Below are 15,452 nucleotides of genomic sequence, written 5' to 3'. Positions count from 1 at the left end.
CAATTTTCATTGCATCATCCAATTTCTCGACCACATCAAAACAGAAAATACTTCAAGTATTTGAAAACCCTTTGAAAAGCAGATATAACCTAGCGAGGAATGTTGCAATAAAGAGAACGGTGTGTGATTAAAAATCAGGGGGGCCGTGATTCCATGATCTATCAATGAGAAAGTTCCATGGCACATTTCGTATAAATGGTGGTGGACTTTTATAAAATACAGCTATGGAGCAATAAGATGTGGCCCTCCAGCACAGATACCTTTCTTTCTTCTTCCAATTCCTATTGTATATCTCATTGGAATTTGGTGATCAAGCTTTCCCCCAGAGATGGGCACTGGGAAAGAAAAAGTGAAAAGAAAAAGGAAAGAAGCCTTCCTTCCCTGTAGCAAGCGATTTGACACTTCCCAACGAGCACTTTGACTGCTGCCGCTGCCGCTGCTACTGCTGAACCTGCCTTTTTTTCTCCAAAACCAAAAACAGCTGCTTACTGTTCTGCTGCTAGTGCTGCTGCTGCTGCTGCTGCTGCTGCTGCCGCTGCTGCTACCGCAGGAAATGCACATGGAAACCGTACCGAAGTTTTTGGACTTTCCACCACCGCGCTTGGTTCTCTCGCGACTCGCGATGCGTCTCCATTCTCGTCCATCCAGAGGACTGCGAAGAATCCCTTCAGGAAGGTGGAGCGAGCGGGCGAGCTCGTCGGCTGAACTTATTACACATTGACTCTCCTGTTACCTGAGAAGCCAGCAAAAACACATAAAGAAAGCGATCAACGCCAGTTAGTCACTTAAGACAGGCGTGAATAAAAATGTACCTCCAGACGACCAATGGGAGCTGCTCGCTTCTCGCTTTCTCCATTCCCAACAAGAGTTCACGTGCCTCCAGACTCTAAACAGTCTACACTTCTTTTCTCCTCCCCTGGGAGTGTTTAGAGGATACGGACTCCACGGCACTGGCTGCTGCTCTCGTTTCGTGCCGCTTTTTAATCGATCAATGCACTGCACGCGGTCAGCTTGAAGCACTGGAAATCTATAGAGAGAAAACGCAAAAAAGCAAAAAAAAACAGAGCCTCCCAGCTTGTTTACCACCGGGTTTACCTCTTTACATGCTAATCCGGCCGGCCTCACACCGCCATGGGCGTCGCAACGTTTCTGAAGGCAACCTGGACGCGGAGGACGCCTGCCAGCTTTCGGTCATTAACGTTCAGTACGCCTTTTGACCCCATTAAGGAGAGAAGCGACGACTGCAAGTTTGGTCGTGTCATCTCTTCCAGCACCGGTGGCGCCTGCATGTAGAGATTGGTTCCTTGGAAGGAAACACTGGGCTTGGATAGCTTATCCTTAAACCTCGCGTCCAGGAGCAGCATGTCAATGAACTGCACAAGAGAAGAAAGAAAAAAGTCAAATAACTTGTCTGCATGCTTTTCTAGATAGACTACCTCCTGCAGAGTAATAGAACCATCAACTTCAACAGGGACTCCCGGACTGCAAACCATACAGCTTGAATCCTTCTCATAGGAGACCGTGTGGGTGTAAACACCCTGAGTTCCAGAGTACCTACACGATGGTAGCATTGAAACAAAGAAAGAAAAGCCCACATGACGTACATCATATAGTTGTCAAGGCCTTTACTGCACATCGTTGCCAGTTTGAGCGCTTCAAGGGAGCAAATGGCCGAAACAATGGCATTAGTCGAAGCGATTGCAGGTATGATGTTCTTAACAACGCCCTGTCAAGAATACTATTAAAACCGGACAAAGTTTAAAGTGACACGCAGCACCTGTGTCAGCGAGTAAGTCACACCGCTGATGTTAAACTGCTCAGCGCGTTTCAATGCCTAAGATAAAGAACAAGTAAGGCAATGACAGAGAAAAGTAGAAGATGAGCACCTGCTCGTACATCCACGTCATATGTTCCGGGTTGTCAGGATTAAAAGACTCGCCTTCTCGATCCTGTCAATAAGAACATGAAAAATCTATGAGCCAAAAACGTGACTCATACCTGACCCCATTGTATGAGGTGAACGTACTCGATGCAATGAGCTGGAGACCGAGGGGTCTCAGCTAGTGTACAGAGCGGATAAGTGACCTGTGGCGGAAATAGCCAGAGAGTACAATGGAAACACGGCGTGAATCCCGGCAGTATCACTCGGGCATGGCCCTTGAAGCCCTCCGTTCCACCATCAACCATTGGTTTGATAGTTGACATGTCGAGCTCGCCATCTTCGTTGTACTCTGTGCGAAAAGTAGAAATAAAAGTCACGACCTGAAACAATAAACACGAAGTTTTACCCAAAAAGCTGCAGGCAATGGAGTTGATGTAGCTCCGAGCTTCCAGTGAATCCAAACCAAGAACTATAAGCTGAAACTCTCGGTAGAACTCAATGTCTTTGTCCTCAATCCGACCGTAGTGTGGAGTCACGGTGACACCTTTGATACGCTGCATAATCTTCTCGGCGGCAACTTGAGCCTTTGGCTTTCCCACATCGTGCATTCTGCCCGAAACCAAAGAAAGAACATATAAGCTCACTCTCGTTTGGCATGGTTTTTGTCACACACCTGAATAGAAATTGCCGGTTGAGATTGGAGACATCGATCGTATCCATGTCGATCACGTCGATATTTCCAAAGCCGGAGAGCGCAAGATCCTTGAGCATCTCGCAGCCGAGGCCGCCGGCGCCTATCACCAGAATTTTGAAGTCGCGAAGGAATTCCCTGAGCTGCAGAGAAAGAGAGCTGCCTATCACCAAGCACACACTGCGCGCAGCGCTGCATACCTCTGGACCCGGCTCGAATCCGTCACTGACGAGCTTCCCAGGGCGCTGGAGGAGAAAATCGATGTCCCGCCATCGCGCTTCCATCGCGCAAAAACCCTAGTCTAATGCCCAAGCCCTAAAAAAGTCTGGCGATTGAAATATTTTTACGAAAGAAAAAGTTGGTACCATACAGTATCTTACTTAGTTTTAGTTTGGATACATCTTGGTGGAGCGGAGTTCTGGAAATCGTCTTACAAGGGCCTTCCAGAGTGTGATAATCCAACGTTGATACCGCGTTCTTTCTCGAAATCGTTCTTGAGCTTAGTGATCTCCTAAAGTCTGCAAACATGTAAGCTTCTCTTTCATCTCCAGTAGAACTGTTTCTAATGTCGCTCGGCGGTGATTTCCAGCTATGAAACCGCTCTAGCCATCAGACAGTTCGCAGACGTTCCACTTTCAACGGGGAACTTTCAAGAGCTTGCTGCATTCCTCGGTAGCAACATTTCTCCCGCGAGAGGATGTCATGAAAGAGCTCCGAGCATGGCTTCCTTCGAAAATCACTCCTCTGAAAGACAATGGTACCCAATTGCTGCTCAGAAAGTTGCGCAGGTCATCCCAGACTTGTGGTCCATACTCTCGATAGTCGGCAGTGCTGATGAAATACCAAGGCTGTTCGTCGGTGGGAATGTAAAGTTTCATCGTGCCACTGGCGAAGTGTGTCAGCCTGAGATCACCGCAGCTGACACCATTGTTAAGGGCCTCTCGAAGGTTGAAGGTTACCACGGTACTGCTGACGATGCACCTGTAGAAGTTCTCCTCGGTTGACGGTACCATCTCGCTCCTCAAAGTTGTCAAGGCGCCGCGGATAAATGGTCGACCATGGTAGTTCTTTCTTCTCGAGCCAGCCAAACTCTTCGATTCCTTCGGAGAGCTTTGCGCGACCCTGTCCCAGTGATGCTCGTCACTGCATCAAGCAAAGATTCAGCAACGCACGAGCCAGGCTTCCAAGAATTGTGTTCTTACCCGAGACAAAATGGTGAAGATTGATCCCTGTGTTGCATAGCGCTCTCTGGACGTTTGGAGACAGCTTGCGTGAATCAGGCCGAGGCCTGAAACTCCATTCTCTCGCAAGAACTCGTTAATTCTTCGTGAAATATCCATCGGATTCACATCGGGAAGGCTTGTGTGATTACCTTTGCCGCCGCGGATCATCCAATCCAGCGACGAATGCCAAATCTACACCAAGAATCCAATGCAGCCATCGCCGGGATCGCACAGAGCCCGCATTTTGATAGAAATCCCACCGGATCCGAGAAACCCTACAAGACTTAGTACAGAGAATGATCAAGGTGATCGATCACACCACATAGCCATGCTATGAAATGATTGTGTTTCAAAACCAACGGCCACGATGGTATTTATTTCACAACAGCTTTAAATCTCACGAGACGAGTGCGCCCGCGTCGTCGTTATGACATGGGAGCGGAGACTGGAATGCTGACGCGGACAGCTTCTTGTAGATGGGGCCCACGTCCAAGTACACGTAGCCGCTCTCCGCGTCGTCCACGGAGCTCCCTGACCGGCAGCCACACGAGGAGGACCTTTGACTGGACGCCGGTCAAGTCTTCCATCCGTCCGTACATGACCCTTCCGTTGACCTCCTCGCCGTACCACAGGTACTCGTCGCTCACCTTGACATAGCACGATGTCTCGAATCTCATGTGGAAGGCGCGATCCTCCTTGTCGAAAGAAAAGTGTGTGACGAGAGAAACTGGGAAGAGCTCTTCCGGAAGATTGTATTTCCGGAGCATCATTCTGGCGGAATCGATGGCCGAGGCGCCCGAATCCTCAAACCTGTGAAAGGCTGCCGCTAGAGAAGAAAGCCCAAAGAGAAGCGAGAGGAACAAGGAGAAAGAAGCCATGGCAGCGATAGATTGATCGATGATCTTCTCTCTTTTCCTTCTCTTGGGAATCCATAAGATTTTATAGAAGGGAACTGTGTCTTTGCATGGAGGACAAGTAGCATGCACTAGCTGAGTCGATTACAGCAAGTAAATGCAAATCGAACTCCAAAATGTTGGATTCGTCAAAGTCGAGGCCTGGAAGAAAAAACTAGAATCACGGGAAAAAACTGAGTTAAAAATTTTGGTTTTACCCTGCCAAGGGTGGAGAGTATGGAGTAAAATCGGCCGAAAGAATTCGCTTGCAATGAGGCTGGATCTTCTCCTCCATAATCTACACAGAAATCTTTTAAGCTAAGTTGAAACTTGCATGAACTTACCTTCACGTACGCAGGGTGAGAATAGAACCCTTCCACGGTATTTTCTGCAGAAACGAAATAGTTTTTCAGTGAGCATTCTAAAAACCTTCTAAGGAATTTGGAAACCTGAGGCAAGTCGTGCAACAAACGCATGAGAAAAGGCCTTGTCCCGCAGATAGTTGTTCGAACCTGAAAAATTCTCCAAAAAATTAGTCATAGAAAAAAAATTCTAGAAAACTTGCCAGCAGAAATCTGTAGAACGATCGACGGCATCTCGTTTTTCAGGCTGTAGAGAGAGCTCATAACATCCTCCACAGCTTCAGAGGTGATTTCATCGGCGAACTTCCAGAATGTTATATGGACAACACTGTTTTCGTGTTCCTGTAGAGCAAGAGACATTATAAAAAAATTCGCAAGGAAAAAAAAATTCCTCGGGATTTAAAAACCTTTACGAGATCGTTGAATGCAAACCCACTGTAGTCCACTGTATACTCCCCCTGAATTAGTCACAGTAAAAGGTAAGAAATCTCTGGAATTTTACGAGCTCACCGAAAGGGATGGTAGCATCTTCTGTATAACTTCCATAAGCTGCTCGGAGGTGTAGTAGTCGATGAGAGCCTTTCGAGAAGGAAATCGAACGAAGATTGCGTGAGTGCATCCATCGATTTCTTTGAGCAGTCGGCCTGGAAAGAGTGGAAACATGATATACATTACATTGTTTTCACGGAAACCTGTAGAGAGTGTTATCAGATCTGGGAACTTTCCCTTGAGCTCGTAGAGACACCCAAGGATAACTTCCTCGCGCTCCTTGTCATTTTGGAGGCGAGGCATCTTGAAAATCACCGGATGCTCCACCACGACGCTACAAATCAAAGTGGAAACTCTTTCTATGTTCTAGCGAAATGTAAAACTACACCTCATTCCTTCCGGAGCAACGATTTGCGAGTCGGGGTCAGAGCCCTCCATTTCTCTTTGCATGACCTAAGTTTTTACAGAAAATCGCTTGCCCTAATTCCCTAGGCATGACTTTAAGAGGTGGTGTAAGCTTGTAGTATACGACCCTTCCCAACCTTATTTAATTTTTCTATTTTGGCAAATCCTTAATGTTGAGTGACGTGGCGGTGTCACTGTCCATTGGATTATGGGTTTTGGAGCAAAAGAAAAACCTCGAGAAGAATCGAGAGGAGAGCAATTTGTGGAGGACTTGACTGCTGAGTCAATCACTGCATATAAGCCTTCAAGGGGGAGGCCAAGCGATTGATCCTTCTCTTTTTATTTGGCAAACGCCGAGCAGCAGCTGATAAATTCGTGGGCTAAGATTTTGATACCTTGGGCCGCGTCCTGCAAGTGTGCTAGTTGGTTTTGCAGCTCTGAATCACTCTGCAGAACCGATGCTTGTCTTTCTGAACCGTCTTTGCAGTAGCACAACTTCTCTCCTCTAGGTTCTTTTCTTCAGCGAATCATCAAGAGAGCCTTTTCGGTCTCGATAGTTCTTCTGAAATACTGCAGAAAGTTTTTTATCTCACAGTTTTTCCAGTCCGCATTCTTTTCCTATGATAAGTCCCTACGGCAGTGCGAGGAGGGCAAAGGTAAGACTGGTGATGTGTCTAAGATCATCGCTTTCTCACCGCGCGCTACCCTTCCACTCCAAGTTTCCCAAGATCATATGGCTGAGTTCGCAAACATGAGCGAATCGCAAGGTTTCGTGGACAAATGGCGCATCCAAGGTTTAGAGCAGGCAGCGGTGGGACTTATACCGTCACCACCGCCGCCATTCACGCCAATGGCAACATCTCCACTGGAACACGAACTGCTCGCTGAAATGTTAGAGCAGGCCGCGCCGGGATTCACAACATCGTCACCGCCGTCGCCGCCCGCATCAACATCATCGGGCTGCACCAAGAACATCTCCACTGGAACACGACGGGGTGCGGCAGCAACGTTTCACTGTCAGATAGCGAGATCATCTCAGGACAGCTGCAGTACAACGAGCCGTGTCGAGCACAGAAGGTGAGAGCAAAAAAAAGTTTTTCTTTTTGTTTCTTTGCTATAGTTCGATCTCAGGTTGCAGCTTCGACGGATTTGGGGACCCAGGTCATCGCTTCTTCCCATTCTCTCGTGCTGCCTGTGCGTGAAACTCGTTCGTGATCTTCATCAGTAGCAGCAGCAGCAGCAGCGCTGCTGCTGCTACTGCAGGATAGACAGCCTGTGTACGAAAGACCCCGGCGGTTGTACGGCTTTACTTCAGCTGAACGCCTCTTTTTCCTCAGTTTTTGAGTGGAACTAACGCTCGTTCTTGGGTTTTTTCTTTGGTTTTGGCAGCCGAGAACGAGGTCATGGAGAAGGCCGATCTTGGAGAGGTGGACACCGATTTGGATCCACTGGCGGGCAACAAGGAGCTCATGATGAAGACGCTGATGAAGAGAGTCTGCTTCAAGAAGAAAAGGAAGAAAAAAATCCCCAAGGAAGCGAGGCAACAGCTGCTGGACTGGTGGTCACAGCACCAGGATCATCCATATCCCAATGTGAGTTTCTTTCAATGTGTCCTTTCCATTCCATTGCTTATTTTCTTTGACATATTGCTTCGTTGTGCTGGACAGGGGGACGAAAAGTCTAATCTGGCGCAATCCACCGGGCTGGAACCAAAGCAGATAAACAACTGGTTTATAAACCAGCGCAAGCGGCACTGGCCACAGGCAGCGCGCGGGGAATCGTCACAGCAGCGACATTCCAAATCGAGGAAACTCTCCACGACGAAGAAAAAATAAAACGAAACAAATAGTTTGTATAGAATCGAATCTCAAAGACAAGATATTTCAGTAAGCCAGAAATCTCTCTCCAAAGCATCAGGATCCAAGCAGCGGTGGCATCCCCGGATCAACGACTACCACTGCGGAAGACTACAAGCAGTTGCTACACATTCAAAGCTAGTAAGCCCTCATTTCTTGCCAATGAATTGATTTCTCTTCTCCTTTCTTCTTCTGCCTGGCTCCGATCTCCTTTGGCGTTGTGTTCTTCACGTCCGAGGAGTATGCCAATTTATGTAAAAGTGCCAAAAGAAATACGAGCTACTTAAGGTTGAGATTCACTCCTGTCTAGGACAGGAAGCAGAAGACGCTGTGTAAGGGGTGACATTTTTGAGGCTCAAGGTGGAAGAGGTATGAAAACAATGGAAGATAAGGTTTCACGCACATTAACCTCGATCTCATTGTTGGACAGGAGGAAATTCAAGAGATTGTAGGTACACATCACGACTGGTAATGTTTCCTCTCTCTTCTCGCATTATTTAGCTTCAAATCGTTCCCTTTGTCTGGGTCGTGTGTAGCCAGCCTTTTATTTCTACGTTCTATCATCTTGAAACATTTGGGAGCATTGGCACCTGTTCGGAAACTTCGAACTGATACATGCTCCTTGTAGCTGGGGCCGACCTCTATACACACGTCTCTCTGACCGGCAGCCACACGATTGACTGGACGCAAGTCAATTCTTCCGTATATGACCTCCCCTTGGCGGCAGTCTTTCACAGGTTTGAGGAAAGCCCAGATAAACCTTCTCTCTTGGCTGATCAAATAAGAGTTTTGTTTCAACATGGAGTGCTCATAATTTACAGAAAGCTTTCTGGCAAAGTTGAAACTTACATATAGTTACCTTCACAGATGTAACATAGAGACAAAGCATCACGTAAAAAGTATTGCAAACCCGTGCAAGAAACGCATTTCTTCGCAGATAGTTCGACCCCGACAAATTCTCCAAAATAATGAAAGAATCTAGAAAACTTGCCAGCAGAATTCTGAAGAAAGATCGACGCATCTCGTTTTCAGGCTGTAGGGAGCTTATAACATCATCCACGAGTTCGGAGATGATTTCATCGGGGAACTTCTCAACCTTTCAGAGCTTGTTGAATGCAAATCCTGTAGTCGACTGCATACTCTCTTGTAAAAACTAGGAATTTTATCTAGAATCCTTTTATCTGCATTTTTGGTATAACTGTTTGGAAGTCTAGTAGTCCATGACCTTTCGCAAGGAAATCGAACAAAGATTGCGTGTGTGCATTGATTTGACTGGAACAAGTGGAAAGATGATATATGTTACATTTATTTGATCACCACAGAGCTACAAATCATAGTCTGAAAGTTCTTTCTGTAAAAACGATTCTTTTGCTTTTAGTCGAAGAAACTACACAAAGCTGGTAATACCTAGTATAAGAAAACAGATTTATGACAAAACTGCGAAACCCATATGCTTGTACTGTACATTGTACTCAATCAGTGATTTCTTATACGGGCGCTTATGCCATAGTCGTCTTCAAATTTCGTGCTCGCTTCTCACGGATCAGCGCCCTTTTCCTTGAAGAGTTGTTCTTGGCAGCAGCCACAGCTTGCTTTCTCCTCTCTGGAAAATCAAAGGAGAGAAGTGTTAAGCCCAAGAACAAACAAAACATGTAGAGATTACGAGATTACGGTACCTGTTGCTGCTGCTTTAGTCTCTTGAGCAGCTTCCCGAGCGGCAACCCTGTGAATCGGATTGACGGGATGCCGGAACCGCACCATAGATACTTGAATCGACGCCTTCATATGCTTGAACTTCTCGGCCATTTTCGCTCGAGCAATCGCCATTCTCTCGCCACTCGCGGCTCTCATGTCCACGAACTTCACCATTGGGCTCGTTACCTTGTTCTTCACCACTGCCCCGGTCGTGCTCTTGTGCTTCTTAGCTGCGGGCGCTACTTTCCTCGCCATTCTAGCGAAAACTCGACTAGATCTCTACGAGAAAACGTAAGATCGAAAGAGAGGTGGAAGAAATTCCAGAGGAGGACGAAGATGAGAGATCCTTCCTAGAGCTAGAGAAGAAAAAAATGTATCCCAAACCTCTGATAGATTCGTAGCTCTCTAGTGTGTAGATAGTTCCCCAGTGGAGAGGCAGCTTTGGGTTTTAAACCATCGCGAAACGTAGCGATTTTTGCGACGCGTGTCCGCGGTTGGCGTGAAGTGTCGCAAGAACGCGTGTCGCGCATCCCCCAATTCGCGGACCCTACGTGGCAATCCTTCACGTCCAACGTGGCGGCGATTTACTCCTGGCGTGGCTTTTTACTTTTCACCTCCGGCTCTGGAATATAGGGTTTTCAGGGACTTTAAAAATATAAAAAACCAGATAGTACCAAGAACAAAGGAGTTCTTACTTGAGATGAGCGCCTTTGGCCGGGTTTTAAACAAGATCTTGTGCCGTACAACGCCCACCACTTCCAAATCCGGTGAGGATGGCGCTTCATCTACTCGGGGATTTTGAGATTTGGAGCTTCGGAGGACAAGCAATGGCTTCTTAAGCGTGATTTTGCGGCCTTCGAGCTCGTGATAACCCACAGTGAAGGAGAACTTGTCCTGAATCGATCGAGAGATTTCCAATGTGAGCAAGATTTTGATCGACTTTCACACATACCTCGCTTGCCCGGCAAAGCGATCCAATCTCCAGGCCCTGGAGCTGCTGCTCGGGGTTCTGGAGCTCGATCGAGCCCTGCAGCTCGATGATCGCCCACTGCTTGCATTGGGCGCCACAATCGCAGCGCACCTGGATTATCATTCTCTCTTCGTTCTTCGTTCTTCGGTCTAGGGCAAATCTCCTTTCTGCGTTTTAGGGTTTTAGCGCCAGAGAGGCGAGCTCCACTCTCACAGGTGAGCTAGCGATCGCTGTACGATCCATGGAAAGAATGCAGCTGGTGTGTGTGTCCGGGCACACGCTCCTGGCGCTGCTCTTCCTCGTCGCGGCTTACATCGATCTGTGCGACGCGGCCTCCGTCTTCGATGTCTATCGCGCGATACAGTACGATTTGCGAGGGATTCCAATGGGGTCGCGGCGCGCGAGCTTGAATCACCACGCTAGCTCCGGACTGTCTGTGCCTGGATCCGACATTACCAGGTCTGTCGTGATTCTTCCCATTGCAAAGGTCAACATTACGCTCCTCAATGGTAAGATGGATGTTCTCTTTTCGAGGTCTAGCCTTTTGGTTTTCTATCGGATTTGTTGCAAACTTACCTGTGCCAATGCTCCAGAGTATCTTCAAGGAAAGCGAATCTTGGGTGGACTCTTGCTCTTGCTCCCGGAGAAAGGCCATGGCGACGATAACAAAGACGAAGATGCGGATGAAAATCTCCAGGTCGAGCGTGACCTTGAGAATTGGATCATCAAGAACAACGTTCCTGTAAGTTTGCCGATGTTTTCTATGACAAGGTCGGGGCTTAAGTTTTTTTTTCTTTGACAGTATCCTGTTTACTTTGTCTACGAGACCCCAAGTCTCAAAGCTTTGTTGGATGAAGTTATAGCGAACGATCTAGCGGGGAAGCCTGCCACTGCCACCACTGGAGGGTAAGTGATTTTTTCTGTGACTGTTTGACAACCTTCCTGACTGGGATTCTATAAAAGGTTTAAGCTAGTTGTTTCCGGTCCTGAGCCCAGAAAAATTCCACCTCCATCGCTCGTCAACATCCAGGTAGCGAGAATATTTTCGAAATAGTTGTCTTCTGGTTTTTACGTTTCTACAACTTGACAGGCATGGCTACCTGGACTGAGAAGCGAGGGTGATAGTTCTGTTGTCCAAACTATAGCTATAGTAGCATGGTATGATACCTTTGGGGCGGCTCCAGTTGAGTTTCTGTTTTTTCTCATCGCAATAGACTCTTCGTTGACCTCTGAATTCGTGATGGATGCACAGGGGATTCCTGCTGGGACTGATAGCAACGGAAGTGGCGCTGTCGCACTCCTGGAGATTGCTCGGCTATTTTCTCGTCTGTATGCCAATCCGAAAACGAGGGGTCGGTACAACCTTCTCTTTGGCTTGACTGCTGGAGGGCCTTACGATTACGAGGGTACTTCTAAGGTACGCTTGAGTTCATACAACTTTGTTTTCGATTGTTTTGGTCTTTTTTCACAGTGGTTAAAGAGCTTTGACCAACGGCTTAGGGAGAGCATCGACTATGCGATATGCCTCAATTCTCTTGGCTCTATATCTGGGGAAAAATTGTGGTTGCATGTTTCTAAACCACCAGAAAACGCTTATATCAGACAAATACACGAGGTTTATTTGATAAGTGCTTTTGTCGGAATTCGTTTCATTATTCTTGTTTTTGCAGGGACTTTCTGAAGTAGCGACAGAGTTGGGACTAACGGTCGAGGTTAAGCACAAAAAGATCAACATTTCAAGCTCACGGGTGAGAAATTCTTTTCTAGCTGCATCTTTTGGATTAATCTGAATTTGTTTTCCATTTGTCAGGTCACTTGGGAGCACGAGCAATTTTCCAGGCAGAGAATAACGGCTGCCACGTTGTCGGAGCTTGAAACTCCTTCAGAGCTTCTAGAAAATGCGGGGAGTATTGTGGACACGAGGTACTTATTTTACAGAAACTTTGTGTGAGCACAGCCGTCTCAAATTGTTGTACAGGGCTAACATCACGCAAGTGATCCTGAGCACCAAGCTCGTTGCAGAATCTTTAGCTGTATGTGTCACATTTTCTTTGGTTCTTTTTTCTCTTGTATTTAGTCGAGCACACTTTTGCAGAGATACATATACGATCAACAAGACAAGCATATAACAGTCTTTGCCGACGGGAGTAATCTAGCAGTCAGCCGTCCATACGTTCAAGGATGGTTGAACTTACTCTCGCGAACGCCTAGAATGGCCCCATTTTTGTCCAGAAACTCTCCAATCATTGCTGCATTTCACAAGGTACGCTCTGTTTCATCATTCCTTTTGCATCGCTAACGTGTATTTTGCAAGCAGGAACTTGCGGATCGCATCGAGGACGTGAAAATCCAACACGAGACAATGGACTCATCCTTCACGTTTTACGACTCAACAAAGTTCGTTCTCAGCATTTTCCAGGTCGCGAGCGTGACATTCGATCTGGTAGTTATGCTGGCTTTTGGCTCATACCTCGGGCTTCTTTTTGTGATTGCACTTGTAACAACGAAGGTAGTGACAAATTTTGCTGCAAACAGCGCTCATAGTTTTCTTATCCAGGGATTGACAAATTTTGCTGCAAACAGCGCTCATAGTTTTCTTATCCAGGGATTGGACGACCTTTTCCGAAAACCACCTTCCTCGAGGAAGATCAAGGGAACGTGAGCGTGTTCGACGACAAAGAGAAAGTTTGGCCATTTTGTAAGCAGCTGTTATTTTGGATCGCTGTGTTTTCACGTCTAATGTGTTAGGGGCTCTCACTCGTGAAATCCAAACACTAAAATATACAGACGAAGAGATAAAAGAATTCGGTTCCTTCACTGGTTCTCAGCGGCCCTTAGCTCGGCCGCAGCAATCTCCGTGTCAACCAAAACTATCAAGTCCCGTGCAATGTGCTTGGCCACCGAGATCATGTCCGTGACAACGCTGGGATCCAAACCTCCGTCACCTCGTTTCGTCAAGCCGAGAATCAAACCTTTGCTGTTCACAGCCACCGACACAGCCGACGACATTCCCATCTCTTCCTCCGGAGTTGCGTCCACAATGTAGTGCCGGCCAATCTTCGAGAAAGTTCACAGTTTCAGTGGCGCCAGAGGAGGAAGGAAATCGAAGAGACGAACCGCACCTTGGTGAGAGTTATGATCAGTGGCACTTTGGAAGCGTCGAGCCGAGCAAACTCGTCTGGATTGTCCCCAACTTCCAGGTCCGCATCGTCCTCCGAGGCTGTGTTTCCGGTAACTTTGACGCTTGGAATGCCAGTGTTGCTCAAGGCGGCCTAGAGGAACAGAGTTACAACACTTGCAGATCTTCCATCACTTGCCTTGACACCGATGGACAGAGCGTCGAGAAGATTCCCATCCGAATTTACAACTAGGCAGTCGACGAAGAGCTCCCAGCAAAACTTGGACGCGACAATTCCCAGCGTGCTCAGATCGATCGCCGCTCCTGCCGAGATGAGAAAGAAGAAAAGTAGGAAAGTTTCAAGGCTTGGAAGCTTGGAAGATGGATGGATTACCAGCACCGCTTGGTCCACCAACGAAGCAGCGTTGCAAAGCTCGCGAAAGCTCCATGTTTAGATCCTCTCCTCCTCGTCCCTGCTCGAGAAAGAAACTTAGAAAAAGAGAGTAGTGGAACCTTCCGATCACCTCAAACTCGGGTCCAGCGGTAGCCGAGCACTCCACCATAACTTCAATGCTGCCATAGTTTGGTCGACCGCTGCGAGGCGATCCAAGCTCTGCCTAAGAACAAGGAGCAAAACTAAGAAAAAAAAATTCTCTTCTCTATTTTTCCATCCATCACCTTGACGCTAACAATCACGTCCGTGCCTCCAAGACGAACGCGAGCCGAGCCATTGGCCTGATCAAACCAGTGTAATTTCGATCGATAAACTAAAGAGAGGGAACTAGCGCAAGCTTCCATCGTGGCAAGGCGATAGAGATAGAGCAACAGACACACAAAGAGAGGACAAAGAAGATCACTCTCACGCTAAGGAAGAAAATGGGGAGTGATTTCTTTCTTACCTGGGGGATGATTCCCACTTGGATGGAGAGATTGCGGAAGTGGTAGCGCCCGCGGCCATCCGATCGCAAGTCGTGCTTGACGCCTCCTTCGATGTAATCGAGCTCGGATCTGGAGAGCGCGACCATTCCCCCGTCTCGGGGTTTTAGGGTTTTAGGAAGAACAAAGGAAATTAAAGATGAGCGTCGCGACTCTAAAGACCTTCATACTTATCCAGAGAGAGCTCTTTCTTACTTTGGAATAGAACCGAGAGAAGATCGATCGAGCAAAGAAGAATTTTTCGATTCAATCCCCCATTTTCCAGGTAAAAAAGCTCGCTTTGCTCGATCTATGACACCGAGCGAAGCCTCCGGAGGATGAGGATCCTGATCCTGCTCGGCAGCGGAGCCTCTCTCACCAATTCACTCAAGAGCCTCACCACCGTCGCGAAGTAGTCGCCGATCAAGTGAACCAGCAGCGCCACGAGTATCATTTCCTTATCCAAATCAATCACCCTTCTTCTTCGTTCTTCTTCGAGCTACTACTTCTCCTTTTGCTTTGCTCTCTTCTTATCAGCAAATCATCTGGAAGCAATCCTCTGATCAAATCCAAGCTCGAGAGATTAAGGAAACAAAGGAAAACCACTTACCTCTGGAGAAGAAGAATAGTTTTTACGCTGGCCACCACTCCACGAAGATCATGACGCTCTAGTGACGGCGACGCTGTGGAGAAGCTTTCCTCTCTTTTTTTTTTCTTGGCTCCGTCGGACCCCTCTCTCCCAAATGGGCTTCCAGAATTTGTCTCCGCGCTTTTGGATGGCGACCATGCACCCGTGCATGCAGCCACGTGTAAACCGCCATAGCCGGAGCTTAAGAAACTTGGCTCTCTCTCTCTCTCTCATGGCTTATCCAGCCAAGCCGCCAGTTTAGCCGCGCTCTCCGCCTGGAACCTGTCAAACCCCTCCTGAATCTCTGTCGAGTTCCCAGGAATCT

At 47.5% G+C, this 15,452-nt stretch overlaps 8 protein-coding genes across 12 annotated transcripts; 2 read left to right on the top strand and 6 right to left on the bottom strand.

Annotated features, from left to right (window-relative positions):
• Positions 1–185: 185 nt before the first annotated feature.
• On the bottom strand, positions 186–2,897 carry LOC9629058 (NEDD8-activating enzyme E1 catalytic subunit). 5 transcript variants are annotated; one of them, XM_024680067.1, is made up of 11 exons: positions 2,774–2,897; positions 2,556–2,716; positions 2,289–2,491; positions 1,999–2,231; positions 1,887–1,949; positions 1,778–1,834; positions 1,605–1,726; positions 1,437–1,554; positions 1,096–1,373; positions 813–1,027; positions 186–733 (listed from the first exon to the last, which is right to left on the bottom strand). In XM_024680067.1, the coding sequence occupies exons 1-9, from the start codon at positions 2,855–2,857 to the stop codon at positions 1,122–1,124; spliced, it is 1,293 nt and encodes a 430-aa protein (XP_024535835.1). In that variant the 5' UTR covers positions 2,858–2,897; the 3' UTR covers positions 186–733; positions 813–1,027; positions 1,096–1,121. The 5 variants fall into 5 exon arrangements, with proteins under 5 accessions (XP_024535835.1, XP_024535836.1, XP_024535837.1 ...); XM_024680068.1 differs by having other exon boundaries at positions 813–1,019; XM_024680069.1 differs by having other exon boundaries at positions 813–1,010.
• Positions 2,898–3,208: 311 nt separating this feature from the next.
• Positions 3,209–3,895, bottom strand: LOC112348100. The gene is made up of 2 exons (XM_024680161.1): positions 3,776–3,895; positions 3,209–3,716 (listed from the first exon to the last, which is right to left on the bottom strand). The coding sequence occupies exons 1-2, from the start codon at positions 3,811–3,813 to the stop codon at positions 3,209–3,211; spliced, it is 546 nt and encodes a 181-aa protein (XP_024535929.1). The 5' UTR covers positions 3,814–3,895.
• Positions 3,896–3,988: 93 nt separating this feature from the next.
• Positions 3,989–4,674, bottom strand: LOC112348099. The gene is made up of 2 exons (XM_024680160.1): positions 4,284–4,674; positions 3,989–4,071 (listed from the first exon to the last, which is right to left on the bottom strand). Exons 1-2 carry the CDS (start codon positions 4,672–4,674, stop codon positions 3,989–3,991), a joined length of 474 nt encoding a protein of 157 aa, XP_024535928.1.
• A 25-nt stretch (positions 4,675–4,699) lies between these two features.
• Positions 4,700–6,003, bottom strand: LOC112348036. Its single transcript, XM_024679944.1, has 9 exons — positions 5,929–6,003; positions 5,744–5,874; positions 5,562–5,695; positions 5,459–5,509; positions 5,255–5,393; positions 5,139–5,201; positions 5,034–5,077; positions 4,908–4,987; positions 4,700–4,851 (listed from the first exon to the last, which is right to left on the bottom strand). Exons 1-9 carry the CDS (start codon positions 5,988–5,990, stop codon positions 4,839–4,841), a joined length of 717 nt encoding a protein of 238 aa, XP_024535712.1. The 5' UTR covers positions 5,991–6,003; the 3' UTR covers positions 4,700–4,838.
• A 675-nt stretch (positions 6,004–6,678) lies between these two features.
• On the top strand, positions 6,679–7,780 carry LOC112348098. The gene is made up of 3 exons (XM_024680159.1): positions 6,679–7,022; positions 7,107–7,152; positions 7,283–7,780. The coding sequence occupies exons 1-3, from the start codon at positions 6,679–6,681 to the stop codon at positions 7,778–7,780; spliced, it is 888 nt and encodes a 295-aa protein (XP_024535927.1).
• A 1,303-nt stretch (positions 7,781–9,083) lies between these two features.
• On the bottom strand, positions 9,084–10,633 carry LOC9629057 (chromosome transmission fidelity protein 8 homolog). Its single transcript, XM_024680089.1, has 4 exons — positions 10,449–10,633; positions 10,192–10,390; positions 9,478–10,118; positions 9,084–9,404 (listed from the first exon to the last, which is right to left on the bottom strand). The coding sequence occupies exons 1-3, from the start codon at positions 10,587–10,589 to the stop codon at positions 10,081–10,083; spliced, it is 378 nt and encodes a 125-aa protein (XP_024535857.1). The 5' UTR covers positions 10,590–10,633; the 3' UTR covers positions 9,084–9,404; positions 9,478–10,080.
• On the top strand, positions 10,626–13,283 carry LOC9638135 (nicalin). The gene is made up of 13 exons (XM_024680087.1): positions 10,626–10,975; positions 11,060–11,208; positions 11,269–11,372; positions 11,430–11,496; positions 11,557–11,649; positions 11,719–11,883; positions 11,938–12,081; positions 12,137–12,214; positions 12,277–12,389; positions 12,445–12,499; positions 12,562–12,729; positions 12,784–12,975; positions 13,072–13,283. The coding sequence occupies exons 1-13, from the start codon at positions 10,708–10,710 to the stop codon at positions 13,126–13,128; spliced, it is 1,653 nt and encodes a 550-aa protein (XP_024535855.1). The 5' UTR covers positions 10,626–10,707; the 3' UTR covers positions 13,129–13,283.
• Positions 13,228–15,318, bottom strand: LOC9637884 (exosome complex component RRP42). Its single transcript, XM_024680088.1, has 8 exons — positions 15,110–15,318; positions 14,484–15,044; positions 14,263–14,319; positions 14,109–14,201; positions 13,979–14,057; positions 13,784–13,908; positions 13,589–13,738; positions 13,228–13,523 (listed from the first exon to the last, which is right to left on the bottom strand). The coding sequence occupies exons 2-8, from the start codon at positions 14,607–14,609 to the stop codon at positions 13,281–13,283; spliced, it is 873 nt and encodes a 290-aa protein (XP_024535856.1). The 5' UTR covers positions 14,610–15,044; positions 15,110–15,318; the 3' UTR covers positions 13,228–13,280.
• Between the last annotated feature and the right edge of the window lie 134 nt (positions 15,319–15,452).

This window comes from Selaginella moellendorffii, unplaced genomic scaffold (genome assembly GCF_000143415.4).
Source record: "Selaginella moellendorffii unplaced genomic scaffold, v1.0 SELMOscaffold_26, whole genome shotgun sequence".
Lineage (NCBI taxonomy): Eukaryota > Viridiplantae > Streptophyta > Lycopodiopsida > Selaginellales > Selaginellaceae > Selaginella > Selaginella moellendorffii.
Note: the sequence above shows the minus strand (reverse complement) of the source record. Positions and strands in the feature narration are given on the sequence as shown.

Bases quoted from the DNA above. Each gene is read 5' to 3' on its own strand.
- LOC112348036 (XM_024679944.1), bottom strand. From the start codon at position 5,990: ATGCAAAGAGAAATGGAGGGCTCTGACCCCGACTCGCAAATCGTTGCT. The intron at 5,078-5,138 runs GTTTCCAAATTC...TCGTTTCTGCAG, and splicing joins TGTTGCACGACTTGCCTCAG to AAAATACCGTGGAAGGGTTC. The intron at 4,988-5,033 runs GTAAGTTCATGC...ATTTCTGTGTAG, and splicing joins CTCACCCTGCGTACGTGAAG to ATTATGGAGGAGAAGATCCA.
- LOC9629057 (XM_024680089.1), bottom strand. From the start codon at position 10,589: ATGATAATCCAGGTGCGCTGCGATTGTGGCGCCCAATGCAAGCAGTGG. The intron at 10,391-10,448 runs GTATGTGTGAAA...CGATCGATTCAG, and splicing joins CGCTTTGCCGGGCAAGCGAG to GACAAGTTCTCCTTCACTGT. The intron at 10,119-10,191 runs GTAAGAACTCCT...CCTATATTCCAG, and splicing joins GCCAAAGGCGCTCATCTCAA to AGCCGGAGGTGAAAAGTAAA.
- LOC112348100 (XM_024680161.1), bottom strand. From the start codon at position 3,813: ATGCAACACAGGGATCAATCTTCACCATTTTGTCTCGG. The intron at 3,717-3,775 runs GTAAGAACACAA...TGCTTGATGCAG, and splicing joins TCTTCACCATTTTGTCTCGG to TGACGAGCATCACTGGGACA.
- LOC9638135 (XM_024680087.1), top strand. From the start codon at position 10,708: ATGGAAAGAATGCAGCTGGTGTGTGTGTCCGGGCACACGCTCCTGGCG. The intron at 11,650-11,718 runs GTTGAGTTTCTG...ATGGATGCACAG, and splicing joins ATACCTTTGGGGCGGCTCCA to GGGATTCCTGCTGGGACTGA. The intron at 12,976-13,071 runs GTAGTGACAAAT...TTTCTTATCCAG, and splicing joins TTGCACTTGTAACAACGAAG to GGATTGGACGACCTTTTCCG.
- LOC9629058 (XM_024680066.1), bottom strand. From the start codon at position 2,857: ATGGAAGCGCGATGGCGGGACATCGATTTTCTCCTCCAGCGCCCTGGG. The intron at 2,232-2,288 runs GTAAAACTTCGT...CTTTTCGCACAG, and splicing joins CATTGCCTGCAGCTTTTTGG to AGTACAACGAAGATGGCGAG. The intron at 1,727-1,777 runs GTGCTGCGTGTC...TATTCTTGACAG, and splicing joins TGACTTACTCGCTGACACAG to GGCGTTGTTAAGAACATCAT.
- LOC9637884 (XM_024680088.1), bottom strand. From the start codon at position 14,609: ATGGTCGCGCTCTCCAGATCCGAGCTCGATTACATCGAAGGAGGCGTC. The intron at 14,320-14,483 runs GTAAGAAAGAAA...TGGTTTGATCAG, and splicing joins AAGTGGGAATCATCCCCCAG to GCCAATGGCTCGGCTCGCGT. The intron at 14,202-14,262 runs GTGATGGATGGA...CCTTGTTCTTAG, and splicing joins ACGTGATTGTTAGCGTCAAG to GCAGAGCTTGGATCGCCTCG.
- LOC112348098 (XM_024680159.1), top strand. From the start codon at position 6,679: ATGGCTGAGTTCGCAAACATGAGCGAATCGCAAGGTTTCGTGGACAAA. The intron at 7,023-7,106 runs GTGAGAGCAAAA...TTGGGGACCCAG, and splicing joins AGCCGTGTCGAGCACAGAAG to GTCATCGCTTCTTCCCATTC. The intron at 7,153-7,282 runs GTTCGTGATCTT...CTTTTTCCTCAG, and splicing joins GCTGCCTGTGCGTGAAACTC to TTTTTGAGTGGAACTAACGC.
- LOC112348099 (XM_024680160.1), bottom strand. From the start codon at position 4,674: ATGGCTTCTTTCTCCTTGTTCCTCTCGCTTCTCTTTGGGCTTTCTTCT. The intron at 4,072-4,283 runs GTGGGCCCCATC...TAAGTCTTGTAG, and splicing joins GCGGCTACGTGTACTTGGAC to GGTTTCTCGGATCCGGTGGG.